The 11,544-nt window shown below is 42.3% G+C and overlaps 1 protein-coding gene across 1 annotated transcript in view; it reads right to left on the bottom strand.

Annotated features, from left to right (window-relative positions):
- The window catches only part of LOC145411015 (uncharacterized), a 61,208-nt gene extending 50,417 nt beyond the window's left edge, over positions 1-10,791 (bottom strand). The window contains exon 1 of the mRNA XM_080281078.1: positions 10,649-10,791. Within this exon, the coding sequence (XP_080137204.1) occupies positions 10,649-10,720 (72 nt within the window). The 5' untranslated portion in view covers positions 10,721-10,791. The remainder of the gene's footprint in view (positions 1-10,648) is intronic.
- Between the last annotated feature and the right edge of the window lie 753 nt (positions 10,792-11,544).

Below are 11,544 nucleotides of genomic sequence, written 5' to 3'. Positions count from 1 at the left end.
CACAAATACACTCAGATACACTCACAAATACACTCCGATACACTCACTAGTACACAAAGGGAACAGTACATTTCCGCGTTGTGTTTTATGTATTGCATCAGCATTAATAATATTTCCGGGTTACATTCCAGGATTAAATCGCTGCTGGCACTACATCCATAAGAAAGACGGTGTGAGGGAGTAAGAAAGGGAGAGAGAGGAAGTGTGTGTGTGTGTGTGTGTGTGTGTGTGTGTGTGTGTGTGTGAGAGAGAGAGAGAGAGAGAGAGAGAGAGAGAGAGAGAGAGAGAGAGAGAGAGAGAGAGTGGAAGTGAGAAAATGTGAGGGAAATGAAGTGAGAGAGTGTGAGAGACAGGGAGTGAGGGAATATGAGAGAGGGTGAGGGGAAATGGAGGGAGGGCCTGAGATAGTGGGAAAATGAGAGAGAGGGAGAGGGAAATGGAGAGGATGGAAATGAGAGGGAGGGAGTGAGATGGAGGAGAGGGGAGAGGGAGCGTGAATGTGTGTGTGTGTGTGTGTGTGTGTGTGTGTGTGTGTGTGTGTGTGTGTGTGCGCGCAATAACCTATGCAAATGCCAACTCATCTACATGCCGGAGGGAGTGTAGAAAAAAATATATGCAAGTTTTAATTCTATCACAGCTAGAAAATTGTTTGCTAGTAATAGTAATAGTCATTATCTATCTATCTATTTACCTATCTATCTATATCTATCTAAATAATAATAATAAATAATAATAATAATAATTACGAAAATAAAACTAACGATAGCAATAATAATAATAATAATAATAAAAATAATAACAATGATCATATGTTTTGCAAGATTACCATTTCAAAAACCTATCAGTCTATCAATCTATCTATGCATCTATCGGGGGTGAGGAGGTAGAGGTGATGCTGTCTATCTGCCTATCTATCTATCGGTGTATCTATCGGAGGTGTGGAGGAGGCAGAAGTGATGGTGTGGTGAGGTGAGGTGAAGTGAGAGAAGACAGGTGAAAGAGAAACTAATTACGAAGGTGGAGAGAAACTTTACCTCTCTCTCTCTCTCTCTCTCTCTCTCTCTCTCACTTTCCCACTTCCCTTCTCTCTCTCTCGCAATCAAATATTTCTTCTCTCCCCTTACACAAATTCTCCCCCGTTTTCTCAATTCTCTCTCTCTCTCTCTCTCTCTCTCTCTCTCTCTCTCTCGCAATCAAGTATTTTTCCCATCCCCTTATAGAAATTCTCTCTCTCTCTCTCTCTCTCTCTCTCTCTCAAAATTAAGTGAACAGTGAAACAGGAAAGAAAGAAATTTATGTTTAGGGAATAGATAAAGAAACAGATGTGTAAATATGCAGATAGATAGATGGACAGACAGAGACAGACAGACAAATAGACAGCAGCACCTCTACCTCCAGACCGATACATAGACAGACAGAGGTAGATAGATAAATAGATAGATAGATAGATGAACAGATAGATATATGGCCAAAGTGAAGAAAAATGTGTGTGTGTGTGTGTGTGTGTGTGTGTGTGTGTGTGTGTGTGTGTGTGTGTGTGTGTGTGTGTGTGTGTACTTTTTCACCGTATCTCTCTGACAATTTACACACCTAAATGTGTACGTGTGTGTTTTTTTCTCACCCTGTATTTAAATGTCTGTGTGTTTTTTTTTTATGAACGTTGGTATACACGTACGTACATGTGTGTTTTATTAACGCTATATAAATGTTTGGTGTTTTTATGGGTCTGGAGTGTGTGTGTGTGTGTGTGTGTGTGTGTGTGTGTGTGTGTGTGTGTGTTTTAACAACCTTCTTCCTGTGCGTTTTTGTCTGTGTGCGTGTCTGTCATTTGTGAATATTTATGCTCTCCTCGAAACGCGTACATGATTACAGGGAAATTTACGCACGCCATTAAAACACACACACACACACACACACACACACACACACACACACACACACACACACACACACACACACACACAACTCTCTCTCTCTCTCTCTCACACACACACATACACAAACAAACAAACATACATACACAACTCTTTCTCACACACACACACACACACACACACATACACAACTCTCTCTCTCTCTCTCTCACACACACACACACACACACACACACACACACACACACACACACACACATACACACACACACACACACACACAAAGAAGCCCGTAGTAATATCAGATTTATATACAGGGTGAGGCAAAAATTACACCCACAAGACACATATAAACAGTTGTCTCAAAAAGTCTTAAGAAAATAGGAGAAAATCATCGTTGTGGATTTTCGTGAATACTTTTGCTTCCTCCTGTCATCATCATGCATTGCGCTTCTTATATTTTTTTGTCTGCCTGTGTCTTTATCTATCTGCCTATCTATCGGTCTTTCAATTTCCCTCATCCATTGGGCAGTGCGGGTCGCGTTAGGTCAATCTTCTATCTATCCATGTATCTATCTATCTATTTACCCAACTATCTTTTTATCTATCTGTGTGCATGCATTGTTTTAAAACTGTGTTCTTTTATCTATCTATGTATCTATCTGCCCATCTACATATAACCATCACTCTATCTACTAGTCTCTGTCTATCAATATATTCTATCTATCTATATGAAGCTATTATCTATCTATCTATCTATCTGTCGTCTGTGTCTGCCTTTCAGTAGATATTAACAACCCTTTCATCTACCATTTTTTTATCTATCTATCTACCTTTCTATCTATCTGTACTCAGCTGTATACGCATCTATTATTCTTATCTATCTATCTATCTATCCAATCATCCATTTCTTAAGCTGCCTATTCATCTATCTATCTATCAATTTATTTATCTATCAGTCTAAATACATTACTATTTTTCTCATATATCTACCTATCTATCCATTCTATTTAATCGCTTATCTATATTTCTATCTATCTATCTAAGTTCATTACTACTTCGCTATCTATCAACCAATCTATTCTACTTTCTATCTACTCAACCCCCTATTTATCTATCTATCTATCTATTCTTTCTACGTATACTCAATCACCTAACTATCTATCCATCCATCTATCTATCCATCCTTTCATATACCTAACCAGTCATTCATCCATCTATCTATCTATCTACCTACCTATCTACCTACCTACCTATCTATCTATCTATCCATCCTTTCATATATCTAACCAGTCATTCATCCATCCATCTATCTACCTACCTATCTATCTATCCATCTATCTATCTATCTATCCATCCTTTCATATATCTAACCAGTCATTCATCCATCCATCTATCTACCTACCTATCTATCTATCCATCTATCTATCTATCTATCCATCCTTTCATATATCTAACCAGTCATTCATCCATCCATCTATCTATCTATCTATCCATCCTTTCATATATCTAACCAGTCATCCATCCATCCATCTACCTACCTACCTATCTATGTACCCATCAATCTATATGTCTATCCATCTATATATTCAACCATTCATCTAAGTATCTATCTATCTATCTATCTAACCCTCATCCATGCTCCTATCACATCCAGATCACTTACCCTTCACCAAATATAAAGATCACTAAAAAAAAAACGCCAATGGATAAGTTCTGTAATATCGCCACGGCCGTCTATCATTTCCTTTACTGATACTATCATTCAGTAATTCTCTACCTCGCTGTCCTTCCTATGTATAATTTTTTGAACGTTATCAGTATCGTTATCATCATCATCATCATCATCAGCTTGGCTCTTATTTCTCCGCGTATGCTTAGTTCAGTGACATTATTGTTGTTGTTATTATTATTATTATTGGTATTTCATCTTCATTATTATTATCAGCAACGTTGTTTCCTTTCTCCATGTACACTTAATTGAACATCATCATTATCACCACCACCACAAAAACCACCATCACCACCACCACCACCACCACATCACCATCATCGGTAACAGGCGGGTCCACATGCCCCCAGGCCAGGCTACCATATCCTTATTAAATTAAGAGTACATGACCTGCCTACCCCCCCTCCCTGTGGCATGATGTGAGTCAAACACCTCTTGGGGGATCGAACCTGCGCCCTTACACACACACACACACACACACACACACACACACACACACACATACACACAAACACCAAGCTCCCTTTCTCTCTCTCTCTCTCAGCTAAGAAAATAATGACGAGGAAATATTAGCGCGGAGTGAAAATGACGTACGAAAAAAGAAAGAAAGCAAGAAAGAACGTGAGAAAAGTGAGAGAAAAAGCGAGAAAGAGAAAAGAGAGAAGAAGCGAAAACGTGAGAGAAAAAGCGAGAAAGTGAGAGAGAAATAGAGACAGTGTGGGAGCAAACAGATCATGACGAGAGCCTACGAAGTTTGAAGTTAATGAGGTCGATGATGAAGGATTCGTGAGGGATGACAGTTTGAGAGAGAGAGAGAGAGAGAGAGAGAGAGAGAGAGAGAGAGAGAGAGAGAGAGAGAGAGAGGAGAGCAAGCAGAAAAATATATCGACAAAATGAAAGATCCCAAAGGAACAGAATTTAAGAGAAATGGAGAGAGAGAGGAAAAAAAAAAGAGAGAAGAGAAGACAGGGAAGGAGATATTAAAGAAAATAAAGAAAAAGGAAGACAAAAACAACGAAGAGAATAAGAAAACAAGAAAAACAAAGAAAAAAGGGAACAACAGACAGGCAAAGAGAAAGAGACAGACAGGAGATCAATTGGCCTGTCTGGGCTGATGGCATATAACATACATACATACATAAACACACACCCAACACGTACACACGAGCAAGATGTGCACACAGGGCTACACAGGCATATATCCAACACAAACGCACATGGAACATAAGATATTTCAGACTTTATCTGTAAAATTAAACTACACACACACACACACACACACACACACACACACACACACACACACACACACACACACACACACACACACACACACACTGCTAGATTAAACTCGATAAAGCACGCACATATATACGCCCTACTAGACGTACAAGCATACATGCCTTAAAAACGCACATGCAATTAATATGCTACGCTGAAGTATACACGCACTCCTTGTCATATTCACGTACATGACTTACAGCACGCACTTAAAAATACACACACACACATACACACATGCTACACTAATTTAGCAACTTCTCCGCTGCCCCTTTCATTTCCTTGTTCACTCTCTCTCTCTCTCTCTCTCTCTCTCTCTCTCTCGTATATCCTTACTTCTTCCCTTTCCTCCCCCTCCCCTTCCCCCCCTCTCCCCACCCCCCTCCCCCCAGGAACTTAGGAGTAAAAAGGGTGTGGCAACTCCAGCTCCGGTCAAACCCGCTTGTCTGGTAAAAAAGGTTGTTAATTAAGAGGGATCAAGGAGTTGGAGGCTGGTTAAGAGGTGGACGGGGTGGGAGGGGAAGCTGAGAGAGAGAGAGAGAGAGAGAGAGAGAGAGAGAGAGAGAGAGAGAGAGAGGAGGGGGGTTAACCGTGGAAGGTGCGATTAAATGTCGAGGTGTGGCTATGGGTCGAGGTGTGGTTAAATGGACAGATGTGGTTAAATGAACAGGTGTGGTTAAATGGATAGGTGCGGTTAAATGGACAGGTGTGGCTAAATGGACAGATGTGGTTAAATGGACAGGTGTGGTTAATTGGACAGGTGAGGTTAAACGGGCATGTGTGATTAAATGGACAAGTGTGCAGAATAAATTGGTCAGGAAGAAGTGTTACGAAGCTGGATTTAAAGACTTTCCTAAAATAAAGCTCTCCCTTGGTCTCGATCTATTTCTTCTTCGCCCTCCCCCGTCCCTTTAACTCTCTCACGGTCGGGACAACTCTTCCTACGCTCTTTCTGCTTACCTTAGATAATTTTATTGAGCTGAGTTGGTGTACAGGAGTGAATTTTAATACACCACTAATTTCTCCTCTCACTTGGCTCTCGGTCTACCTCTTCCTCCTCCGCCTTCTTCGCCGCCTCCTTCTCCTCATTCTTTATCTTCGTAGCCCCTTCCTCCTCTCCAGTCTCATAAACTCTCCCAAATCCAGTTCCATTACCAACCCGTCCCGTCACCACATCCCTTTCCGTCACCACATCCCCTTCTGTCACCACATCCAATTCCGTCACCAACCTATTCCGTCACCAGCACATATCTTTTAAAGGTAATTCAGTTCAAACTGCTAACTTAGATTGTGTTTTGACCCCACCCACCCCGGCCGCATAAATCCGTTCTGTATGGGTATTCGTCTCATTACCACAGCCAGCCACCTCAGCCAAGCAGCCCCAGTGGGATGGGTTAGGTTTGGTTGCATTAGGTTAGGGTACACTACTCCGGTAATTTTGCCTGGAAAACACATTGAACATAATTATTTTCGAGAAGAACTTACTGTTAGTTTTGAAACGACGGGGCGAGCGTCGTTCCTGGCTGAGGGTTCCCGGCGGTGAGATGAATACGCCTACAGAAGGGAAATAAGCGTCCCCGCCCTATCGCCTTGTTTGTTGGTTCCCGTGACTATCAAAGCAGACAGCAAAATACTGTAGGCAATGAAGATGGCACGTCACACAGGCCCCTAGTCTCGTCGGTTGAGGAAGCTCCCTAGTTCCTTTTCCTAAGCGATTCATTTTGCTTAGCCTATAAGGCCTTACTCTCCATTCCGTGTTGCGGTACATAATTGTTTCTAATAACGCCATATTCTGCACAGGTAACGCCCAAAAGGATATTAACCACCCGTACCCAAAAAATAAATCGGTACGGAAGAGGTGTCAGGGAGCTTCCTCAGCCGACGAGAATACAAGCCCTAGAATATATAAATCGCTAAGGAAGAGGTGTTAGGAAGCAATAGCCTCGGTCACCAAGGAGCAACTTCATCCGTCCAGTTTTGCAAGACAATGGAATACTGAAAGAGTTTTTAATTAAGCAACAACAAATTTATCAACTCTATCCCCCCTTCTCAACCACTTTAAGTTTCTTTAAGACTGCATTTTTTGTTTTTGCCCCAAGAGTAACACAGAACACAAATTACAGAACCATGATAAATTTTGGTTTGCGAAAAAACAAAAAACTAATAAGGTTTAATTTTATCTTCAAAGCTGACGATACATTATAACACATCTAAGCCACGTCTCCATCCTATATCCCTCCTGTTTCAGTACCCCGAACGAAACATTATGAAATCGACAGGTCTATTTAAGGAATCCGAAAAAAGTACAAGCAGTTTTCATAAAGGCTAGCACATTACTTCCCATTTACTGGCCCGCCCCACATCACGCAACGCCAAGCCCGCCACACGAATAATAATCGACAATTTAGTTTACGAAAGGGTCCAAGCAGACCCCGTACGATTTATTTTAGATCGACAGAGGAAGAGAAAAGAAATTTAAGACATTAAAAGGATATACAACAAACTACGGTACATTTTTTTTAACGCAAGAAAGAAGGAACCAAAGGCCAGGAGCCCGCAAGACTGTTCCCGCCAAGTAAAAAACAAAAACAAGATAACAGAGAGCCAAATTCAAGATCCGTTCATGTGTCCTTCATTCATTTAAAAAAAATAATCCAACAGTTGGACTTGAACTGCTGTGGGCTGAAGTTATGGTGGAAACTATCCTGGAGAAACAAACTGTAAGAGAATTGGGTCATACGGTTTCTTTAACTGAATTACTAGATAAAAACTTGGCGCCACAACTTGGTCTATGGCGCCGAAAAAATAAGTACTAAAGCAAAATCGATATGTCCTACACGCATAAATAAAACTTAAAACTACAAAATAAATATCGATTAACTATAAAAGGTGTAGGAAGGCCGCATAAAAACTAACAGTCGAACTGCCAGGGGTCCCTCCATGCATCGAGGACAGACACCAGGCACCATCCGTCCCCCTAGGCCAATGGAGGAACCTCTAACGTACATCGCCCTGACTCGCACACTCGACCAGCAAGTGAGGGACAGTGAAGGGAACCAGGCAATCATCACAATACGGCTGAGTCCCACCACACATCAGGAAGACAACCCTAGGCAAAACCACCCTCTAAAAAATCACCTTTAATTTGTAATGAAGAACATCCCACTGTCTCTGCCAACAAGTACGAATCGCAGACGTCAAGGAAGATGTGATATTGGAAGCAGGAAGCAGGTACTTGGCACTAAACTACTGTCCGATGATGCTATTCTTAAACCATCACATTCCTAACAACAGAGAGAAGAATCACGGCAGTTGCGATGGAGTTAGGAAGGTCGTGATCATGAATACATTTACTTTAGCCTGTTTCTTTCCCCCTGACAAAAATTCCAACTCCTCTAAGTTCATCTGATGCCTTTTTAAACTAGATGGTCGATATGACTAGTAACCAAGGAGACGCAAATTCCAACTTTACATCCAAAGCTCATCAAATTTCACGCAACCACGACTTAGTATTCAAGATTAGCCCAGTTCCGTTAGATGAAGGCGACTGGCTGCCTCCCCCTCCACGTTTGTCTTAAACCATCACGCAAATACTATACTCTCTTCACCTTTACTTGGTCCGGATTTTCGTCCTTCTGCAGCTTGTTTCACGTAGCCATGTAACAGAATAATACAGTGGCTCTCCATCCTTTCCATACCACTTCTTTGTGACTAGCATTGTAATCTAGCGTTAACCTAAGCTTACACCTCCGCATTCAAGACAGAGAGATAATTTCAGGCCAGGTTAGAGTAAAAGGAGTATATTCTACTGTCCTATTTCTGAAAACCAAATTACAAAGTTACAATCAGGTTTTAGATAATAATGGATTCCTCTAACTTATCTTTGAACTCCTTCCTCCAACATGATACTTCAAAATTATCATGTTACCTATTTATCAAGAATTCCGGTATACGATAAGAATCCAAACCATCGTATATCAATCGAGAAATCCGGTATATGAGAAGAATCCAAAGTATCGTATATCGATCAATCGACAAATCCGGTATATGAGAAGAATCCAAAGTATCGTATATCTATCAATCGACAAATCCGGTATATGAGAAGAATCCAAACTATCGTACATCAATTGACAGAACCAGTATATGAGAAGAATCCAAATCATTATAATAATCAATCGCCAAATCTGTTAATACAAAGAATCCAATATGATGCGATAAACTTTCTTCCCATCACCCAAATTACTTCAACTTAACACTAACCTACCGTCCCTTCCGGCTTCTGTATAACCGTGACATTCAGCATTATATAAACAAAAACAAAAAAAGCCTTTAGGTGTAACAACAAGCCTTCTTCAAAGTTAAAGAATCATTAACCTCTAAACTACCAAACTGCTTCCCGCCCCTCCTCATGCTACCCTCAAACCATGACACATTCACTGTAACCTATGAGAATGACGTCCTATATCATGCTAATCTAAAACCATGCCACGTTTCTTAAAGCCGTAGCTCTCCAAGACTTGCAGTATCATGGTACGCTAAAACCATGCCACGTTTCCTAAAGCCGTAGAATTTCAGGACCTGCAATATTACGGTGCTCTAAAACCATGACAATTTTCCTGAAGCCGTAGAGTGTCAGGACTTGCAATATCAGGTGCTCTAAATCCATGACACGTTTCCTGAAGTCCGAGACTCCGAAGACCTACAGTATCATGCTAATCTACAACCATGACTCATCCCCCGTAGTCTAAGACATTGAGAACCCATATAATCATCGTATTCCACGCTGCTCGATCTCTGGCTGCCTCCCTATTCAGTCCCTTATCCCAGAGGTCACACTCTATGACCTCGTCCCAGGTCTTTTTCGGTCTGCCGCTCGCAACCCTACCTCCGACGTTCACTCTTCTCACCCAAACCCAACTGTCATCTTCCCTCCTCTTCAAGTGACCAAACATTTCAATCTACTCAATCTACCCCTCCTCATCACAACACCAATACACTCTAGTCCCATCCCTCCTCTCAACTCTACATTCTCACCTCTCACCGTCCACACCCAGTTGTCATCCTCCATCCTCTCCACACGCCCAGGCCATCTCAACCTACCCTTCCTCAACACAACACCAATACACTCGTCCCTGCCTTCCTCTCAACTCTTCAAACATGGTACTTTAAATGCTAATCAATACTACCACTCATTATACACAGATAAGAGACTGGACAATTCTGCAATTATGATAGTCTATGATAATCAATAACTATCATATAACCTTCCATAACCTACAACATTGAAGGCAATAGGAATCACGCAATCATACACTTCTCATTGCCTAAGACACTGACGACCCATATAATTATGCTATCGGATGTAACTTCAAAATCATAACACACTCCCTGAGGGCCAACAGAACCACGCTAACCTAAAACCATGGCACGAGAACCACAAGTCCTACAGTCATGGTGCCATAAGACCATCACACATTTCCATAACCTAAGACAACGAAAGAAAAGTCATACATATACTACCGGTACTGGAAATGCTAGTCCAAAATCCTCACATAGTCCCAAAATGCCTTTGGAATCACGATACTCTAAAATCATAGCAAACCTCCCAACAGCCTAAGACGACGAGGACCTTCAATCGTACTACTCAGACCACTACGCATTTCTCACTGCCTAAGACTTTCGTGGCCTGGAGACTCACGTTCTGTGCAAACCCCTTAGCCAAAGACACTGAAGGCCTATTAGAACCACGTCCGGTACATACCTTGACGGGGGAGGCGGTGGCCAGGGCGAGTAAGGTGAGGAGAAGGGCGGTACGGGTCACCTCGAAAGTCATGTCGAAGGCTGGTGGGGGGGACGGGGCTGGAGTCACGACAGGAAGTTCTCTCTCTTGGGCGGCTCCGGAGAGACTACGGGTCGGGCCAACTCCGCCACGACTTATATACCTTCCGTCGCTCAGCTAGACCCCTCCCAGGCCTGCCAACACGCCCGCGTCAACAGGTGGGCGGGACGCAAGTTACGCCCACTCTACACGCCCACAGACCACGCCCACCACTCCGTCCCCCATCCCCGATCCTCTCTCTCTCTCTCTCTCTCTCTCTCTCTCGACCTTCAACGAGAGTACCAGAAGCTGAGGGATATTGAACCACATATTCTCACAGACGTACGTATTTACACACCGACATGGACAATTACACACCTACATATATACATGAAACTGACACACACGTGAAATGACACACTTATGTACACATCTTGTGCTCATACACACGTGAACAAACGCACTCGGACACAATACACCCACGTCCACCCACACCCACCCTACACACACACACAAGATCACACAGCCCTTCCCCACACACCCAACACCAACTCACATACCCAACCAACTGAACACACACACACACAAAACTCTTCCCCACCCACCCATATATCCAACCAACTAAACACACACACACACACACACACACACACACAAAACTAAATCTACCCCCCACAAACACAAAAACACAATGGATCACACAATCCCTTCCACACACACACACACACACACACACACACACACACACACACACACACATCTTCGTACACACCCACACCCACACAAATACGACCACAGCTGGAGCCACAAAGAAGGCAGACTTGAGCCTCTAAAAATAA

Source organism: Coenobita brevimanus, chromosome 87 (genome assembly GCF_032717465.1).
Source record: "Coenobita brevimanus isolate Jiangsu-jjx chromosome 87, ASM3271746v2, whole genome shotgun sequence".
In the NCBI taxonomy this organism is placed as follows: Eukaryota; Metazoa; Arthropoda; class Malacostraca; order Decapoda; family Coenobitidae; genus Coenobita; species Coenobita brevimanus.
The sequence above is the reverse complement of the archived record's forward strand: the minus strand, read 5'-3'. Positions and strand labels throughout refer to the sequence as shown.